At 36.5% G+C, this 7,843-nt stretch overlaps 1 protein-coding gene across 9 annotated transcripts in view; it reads right to left on the bottom strand.

Moving 5' to 3' along the window:
- The window catches only part of ANKIB1 (ankyrin repeat and IBR domain containing 1), a 154,859-nt gene continuing 147,016 nt past the window's right edge, over positions 1–7,843 (bottom strand). For 8 of the 9 annotated variants that reach the window (XM_050782840.1, XM_050782835.1, XM_050782834.1 and 5 more), the window contains 3 exons: positions 4,894–5,005; positions 3,520–3,656; positions 1–3,170 (listed from right to left, as the gene is read on the bottom strand). In XM_050782840.1, the coding sequence (XP_050638797.1) occupies positions 2,433–3,170; positions 3,520–3,656; positions 4,894–5,005 (987 nt within the window). In that variant the 3' untranslated portion in view covers positions 1–2,432. The remainder of the gene's footprint in view (positions 3,171–3,519; positions 3,657–4,893; positions 5,006–7,843) is intronic. The other variant, XM_050782839.1, reaches the window with a different exon arrangement.

Below are 7,843 nucleotides of genomic sequence, written 5' to 3'. Positions count from 1 at the left end.
TAGTTTAAGTAATAAATGTTTAATCAAAGAATTTTACATATTATTAACAGCATTCATTTGGCCAAACATCTACACGTTTGTAGAATCCTACTGTATATAAAGTGGGAATGTATCAAGTATAGACTATGAAAGTGCAAATAACAAGTCAAGGTTAGATTAACTTTTTTTTTTTACATTATAAAATTAACTTGTTTACAAAATAGGCTTTGCCAAACTTCATTACTGAATTGTAAAGTCAATGACTGTGTTGTTTTTAAAATATGTACCAAGGAAATACAAATTGGATAATGATCATTTTTCATGCTCAGGAGAGAACAGCACAGAAATAAAGGATACTGCACAAGGAGCAAGGAAACCAGAACCCATTGTGTACACTATCTTCACACAGAGCATTCTTTCTCACCTTAACTGCAGTTGTGCAAGATGCCTCAATGTGATGCAAAGACTCTATATTGGAAAAATTACAACTTGGTCTAAAAACTTATTGGTGTTGATATTTTTAATCCAAAATAAATTTGTAAAAAAATCCTTTAATGGACTATTTCAGTTTAATATACAGTAATACACTGTAGATAAAGTTAATATTTCCCCCCACTAACTTTAAGAGGGATTGATATCAATGTTTCTGATCACTGGAGAAATAAAAACTAATGTGGACCTTTGATATCCATGGCATAAGAGGATTTCCACTAGTTTATCCTAAGAGGATCTGGGGAATATTAAATATTCTAATATAGTGTCCTAGCAATATGAATTTTAAGTACAAGGATATTTCAAAATCAGAGTTTAGAAAAAAAAGTGATCAAAAACCATAATCACATCTCTTGTGGATAACAATACTAATATAACTTTTTACCCAGCCCAGGATTTGCCTGTACAAACTCAGAACTGAAAGTTTGGTATCTGTAGATTTCTGGTAACAATCTGGCAAAACACTAAATTGGAGGGTTGTACTTATCTATTTTGCTTATGTTATGCTAGTTTTGATAATATTTAAGTAAAACAGCCATTCCAACAGTTTACTCTAGTTTTAATTACACACTGTACCATTGTATCTTAATTACAACTAAGACCAGTATTTTCTTCACAGTAAGACACCGATAACTAGGAAGTTGATTTTTTTCAACACTAAACAGTAATCACACAGCAAATGAGTATTGCGCAATAGAACAAACACATGTCAGCATTTGCTAATTAGGCAAACAAACTGATGGAACATTTAGTTGTTATATTTAGTGTAAAAGCAAGGCCATGGGTGGTTTTATGGAGGTCTTTGCAATTCATAGCATAGTTACTTCAGAAGAGACATTGAAATTTGAATTACTCACTTATTTAACTGGCAACTATCCATTTAGGTTAGGCAAAGGCACGGTAACATGTTGCGCAGGATGTTTTATTGAATTTCTTAATAATCGTGGGATTTACTATAACTCATGAAAACTCCACTTTTTTTCTATTTTATAAAACACCATTAAAAGTAATTGCACCCATCAGTAATTAGAATGCACTGTAAAATTGTGAAAACAAATAACTATGATTGCACTTCCAATAAAGTGTCTCTTAAAATACAGCACCGCTGTTGCTAATCAACTGTATTTTAATATTAAAATAAACTGTTTTTAACAGCAGCATTAGGTTTAGTTAACTTAAGCTACAGGCTACATTTATATAAATGCAGTCTCCATGGCAACAAAAACCCATTTAATTCTGGAATATCATTGCTACCAAGTGGCACCTTTTACTCCCGAGAACGCTGACACTGCCCTGGAGCACTCTAGGATGCTGCACACCTAAATGCCTTGTTAGTCAGCGCACAAGTCAGAGTTTGGCACAGTTGGACTGTAAATAGACATGAAAGGAAATCTTTGATTCATGTGAAATTAAAACTAATCACACTTGTGGTAGATGTGGTACTAAAGAGACTTCAATTCACATTGCTCAGACAAAAAGGAAGTAAGTTACGGAAGAGCACAAAGAGATTGAAGACATATATGTTATCGGATCTATCCAAAATAAATTTCTAGAATGAAGAAAACTTTTTTTTTTTTTTTAAAGGAAAGCCACCCAAAGATTAGGCAGTAAGCCTTTAGTTTAAATGTTCAATAAAGTATTGTCAAGTCTAGGCTAAATAGAGGACTGCATTTTCTTGAAGAGTGTGGAATACAACTTATTTCATTTTTGTTTCTCTTTCTCTTGCTCTTCTTTTTGTCAGCAAAAAGGGGAAAAGCTATTCAATTAAATACAAAGGAAATTCCCTGTAAGGTTAAAATAAAAAATGAAGCTACCATTCAAGGGAACTCCTTTGGATTCAACCCTAATGTCAGTGGTTTATCACTGAGTTGGAATTAAGTGAATCAAAGTCTCTATCAAGTATACTCCACCTAGCATACCATCTGTAACTGTAATTCACTTAGAGCCCAGATGTGTGCAGTTCACACTAAATGTACTTGTTCAAGCCAGTCACTTGAGGTTTGAGGTGTTTGACTTGAAACATCTGAACCATCTCCTCTGTTGGCCGCCTCATTACCACTGTCACCAGCTTGAGACACTGCTTCCTCAGCCAGAATATTTTCTTCCGAAGGATTTTCTTCTATCTGGGTTCCTCTATCTTCACTGACACTGGCATCTTCAAACACTGAATCTTCTGGCAGCACCAGTTCCACATCCTTCACACCTTCTGACCCATCTTTGATACAGGGGAGCTGGGAATCTGCACTGATTTCTGTAGTTGCTGGAGGAATCAGGGCAATACTCTGAGGGTTCATGTCATGAAACCAAGCCATGATGTTGCCAAGAAGATTGTCATTGATGTTGGGGTCCTGGCCAGCTGAGTCAGGGTCACTAGCTGAGGGACAGAAATCACTTCTTGCCTCACTGAGAGGGTGTGAACTCAGGGTGTCAGTTGAAAATGGGTCACTCTCTGCTCCTAGTCTCGTGAGGCTGTCACCAAGTTCCAAAAGCTCAGAGCTGCTCAATGCAGCCCGAGGGCTATCTGTATTTCTGGGGACAGAGTCCAGCCTGGAAGGTAAAGAAGTGCCTATTGCACCTAAGGATGCTTCATTACTGAGGAAGTCTCTAGTTTCTTCATCGAGGGTCAGTCCAGACTCTTGCAGTGATAACTGTATTGCAAGAAGTATATTGGGATCATCTTCATCCAAGGAACTCAGAGCCTGAAGCAATAGAAAGCAAAACTACTTTAAAATTTGACTAAAGAAAAACTAATTTAACTCAATCAGGTTTACCACTCTTCCTTTACCAACGGATTATTAATTTTATTTATACAGAAAAATTATTTTATCTACTAAAATCTTATATTTTTCTCCATGCCCATGCTAAAGGAAAAAAAATACCTTAAAATGAATCTAAAATATAGGAAAATCTTTTCCTGCAGCACATCTTTAAAATAAAGATTTTAGAATGGAAAGAAGAAACAGGAAAGTGATGAAAGTAACAACAGGAAACCACACTCAACAGACAAACAGTAAAAGCATAGGCAATGAGGCTGCTCAGAAAGGCTACCTGAAGAGAGTCCTGGTTTTCAGAGCGACTGGCAGGGGTGTAGTCACGCAGGGAAGAGCTGTGCAGCACACTCATAGATGCAGAACTTACCACGGATGTGCCAGGCCTGCGGCTGCTGCTGCCGCCTTCTGGAATATCTGTTTCAAAGCAATTGGTACCAAAGACAATTTAGTGACAAGTAAGACTCATTTATTTTTTTCATACACCTGGTTGTTTAGATTGGCAATTTCTCTTTCAGTGCTGGGGAAAACTTGTGTTGACATGTTCACTTAATCTTTCTGGGATTTCTCATCCATATTTGTCTTAATGAGCAATAATATATATGATACTATCACTTCAAATCCATGATTTTTTACCTTTTTTTTCTTTTTGAGATGGAGTCTTGCTTTGTCGACGACCTAGCTGGAGTGCAGTGGCGCAATCTTGGCTCACTGCAACCTCTGCCTCCTGGGTTCAAGCGATTCTCCTGCCTTAGCCTCCTGAGTGGTTGGGACTACAGACGTGCGCCACCATGCCTGGCTAATTTTTGTATTTTTAGTAGAGATGGGGTTTCATCATGTTGGTCAGGATGGTCTCCATCTCCTGACCTTGTGATGTGCACACCTTGGCCTCCCAAAGTGCTGGGATGACGGGCATGAGCCACCGTGCCTGGCTGACTTTTACATTTTTGCTTGCAGTCTATATGGTTCTTTTCATAAATGCAAGTGCTACTATCCATTTCTCTTTTTTTGTTAAGCAATAACTAGTAAAGGTTTTTCATTTTTAGATTTCTTAAAATTAAATAATTCGGGATTTACAATAGTCTCAACAGCAAATCTTTAGTCCCATTGATCCTGACATTATAGTCAGAAGATTTTCACTTATTAATTTAACATTTAAAAGTTGAATAATTAAAATAATTTATCTCTAATGCCAGAAATTCTCTCTTAAATAATGTCTACAGGACAACTAAGGCTAGGAGACAAATATTCCATGAACACAAAAACAGTATCAATCAATACGACAATTAACTGAGTGCTTCACTAGGTGCTTAAATGTTTTAGAAGCATTATCTAATTTAACACTCACAATGAGCCTATAAGGTGGCACTATTATTATTGTGTCTTTAGAATGTGGAAACAACCTTAGAGAGGCTGTGACTTAAGTTACACAGCTAATATGCAGCAGAGATGGGGTCATGAAGCCAAGTTTGCCTGACTCCACAGACCATGCTCCTAACTCCTCTGATTTTCTGTGTCTTGTCACAACAGAAGCATCTGCATATTTACTGCATATCTAAATGACAAACTCGTTCACAAACATTTATATCAGCCAGTTTGAAAGATAAATTCAAGAGAACTATGGGATTAAACCATACTCAACCCAAGGACTTACCTAAAGTGCTTTCACTTGGCTCATCAGGGTCTGGAGGATTACTGAGTAGACTGTGAACGTCTCCTCGACGACGCTGTCTGTGCCTCCTCCGATACTGAAATTCAGCATATTCCTGCATAAACCAAAGGTTATAAAATACAAGAGAGCATGCAATTTTTAAAATGCAAATAAAATAAACTACACACTTTTTTCCAGGGGAAAAAGTTTGTGATTTTATACACATCTTATAAAATCACTTGGCTGAAACATCAGGTTTTGCCATGCCAAGGAAACACAAAAGGTAAAATGGAAAAAGAAAGTTTTCAACAGTCATTACAATTGCCTAAATTAGGAATACTTGCAAGCCCCAATGCTACATTAGAACACCCCTATTTCATATGCCTGATGATTTCAAGAATCTTGTTATCTAATTAACACTACAATCATATTACTCATTTAAGTAAGGCTTTCCTTGAAGGGAGGTTTTTTATTTTTTTATTTTTAGAGTCAGGAGCTTGCTATGTTGCTTAGGCTGGTCTTGAAGTCCTGGCCTCAAGCAATCCCTACTACTCGGCCTCCTAGGTAGCTGGGATTACAGGTGTGAGCCATTGCACCTGGACACGAAAGTGGTTTTAAAAAAGTGACTGGGGGCAGGTGCGGTGGCTCACGCCTATAATCCTAGTGCTGTGGGAGGCCAAAGCAGGCAGATTACCTGATGTCAGGAGTTTGAGACCAGCCTGGCCAACATGGTGAAACCCCATCTCTACTAAAAATACAAAAAATTAGCTGGGCATGGGGGTGGGCACCTGTAATCCCAGCTACTCGGGAGGCTGAGGCAGGAGTATCACTTGAACCCAGGAGGTGGAGATTGCAGTGAGCCAAGATTGTGCCACTGCACTCCAGCCTGGGCAACAGGAGCAAGACTCCATCACAAACAAAAACAAAAACAAAAACAAAAACAAAACAAAACAAAAAAGTGACTGGGATACATGTAACAGAAAAAGAAAAAAAGGAACAACAGTGAAAAAGAACACACGCTATTAAGTAGTTGCCAGATTGTTGGATTTTCTATTCTTTGGGACTGCTACATACCATATTCACAAATCGAATAACTAGATTAAAAGACAAATGTTAGGTTAGCTTTAAAATAAGATGCTTATTTAGCTTCTTTTCTATATAAGTCAATATGTGGTGCTATTTACAACACAGGTAGGGGAAACGTTTTCTATTTAGCATATGGGATGAACACAGACTTAGGCAGATGTCCTCAGTCTATTTTACATTTGTGACAATGTTTAAAGTGAGTTTGTTATCACCAGAGGGTACAACCTGGGACCATCTGCTATTACCTGGGTATAAATGTGACAGAAGGGAAGAGAAAAAAAGAGAAAGGAAGAGAAGAGAGGAGGCCAGGGTACATGATACCAACATAAAAAGGCTAATTTAGACAATCATTATGGTGTTTTTCCATGATAAACACTAAGATACTCAACTTTATGATTATCCTGGTTACCCTAGAATATTCAATATGCTTATATTGTGAAAGTACTAGGAGTAGGTGAAGACAAATTTTGTATCACAAATAAAACTTTCACATCATACTACTCTGGTGACTTTATTTAAACTTCTTCATTTATATAAGTAGTTGGACTCCTAAGAAGTGGGAGGCATCCTGTTAGGTTAGAAACTAATAAATGAAAGATACTCCAAGTGCCCTGAAGGTTTATACAGGTTCTTTAAAATGCCTTGCTGAGGTGGGGCATCATTTCCTCTTTTCCTACAGGCCCATGATCTCAAACTGATGACTTATTAAGTGTCATCAAGGCTCAACAGACCGTGAGGAACGGCAGCTACATTTCTTAGACAAAGATGGTATGAAAATTTTATCTCAATTCAAGGTTTATATTAGGGATAATTTGCTGACTTTGTAAACTTGATAATGGTACAAAGTTATGCATTAAACTATTACTGACCATAGACTATACATATTTCCAATTTAAGAAAATGAAACTGTTTAAAAGCAACTGCAAAAGAAACTTGTATATCTAATCGTCTGACAGAAAACTCTCAGATGGCATTCTCTCATGATGCAACAGGCTTAAATATATTGTTCTCATAAAATTTATCTGAAAATTTCCAAGGATTCCTAAGATCTTCAAGAATGTATATTAAAAGGGTTTAGTCAGTATACTCCAAATGGTTTGAGAATGTTAAGGATACAGAGAAGACTAAAATGTTCTAAGATTTACAGAGGGAGAGGCTGTAAGGAGCTGTTTTAAGTAATAATTGCAACAATTTTGTCAGTGGCTTAATGAGATGCTTTAATCCTAGAACTTCCATGGGGTATCACCATCCACATTGTAAAGATGAGAAATTAAGAAAGAACATAGCCTAGGATCTAATAAGTTACACTTAGAACTTGAATTCAGGTGTTCCTCAGACTTTATGCTATTTCCACTGAGCTCCACTGCCTTTAAAGTAGCATAAAACAAACCTTTATGCTTGCCAGACTCAAGTTAAATTGAAAAGAGTACAATGAAATTAACTTCACTGAAAAAAATATAAATTCAATCTAAGTCTACTGAAGTTGGTAACCTTGTTTTTTCCCTCACTATTAAGGCAGAGAGCTATTTTTCAAAAATATAACTCTGGCAGTTACTCGATAGTCATACATATGCAGAATTTGAAAGTCTAACAATGTGTAGTAATTCTTTATATCTGCAATAAGGTTTATGTAAAAGCCTAGTGTTTCAATGTGTCAAAGACTAAAGAAAACTAAAAGTAAATAATTTCTAAAAAATTATCAATTCATAAAAAATAAAGTAATAGTCATATTAGTAGGCCCTCAATATTCAAGGACAAATATTTCATGATTCCTTAAGTTTCTGTCAGAGCCAGAAGCTGCAAGATGATACACATACATGCTTGTGAATACACTGATGAAGGTTTTATTTATTTTTGCTAAATAGTG

Source organism: Macaca thibetana, chromosome 3 (assembly GCF_024542745.1).
Source record: "Macaca thibetana thibetana isolate TM-01 chromosome 3, ASM2454274v1, whole genome shotgun sequence".
NCBI classification, from domain to species: domain Eukaryota; kingdom Metazoa; phylum Chordata; class Mammalia; order Primates; family Cercopithecidae; genus Macaca; species Macaca thibetana.
Note: the sequence above shows the minus strand (reverse complement) of the source record. Positions and strands in the feature narration are given on the sequence as shown.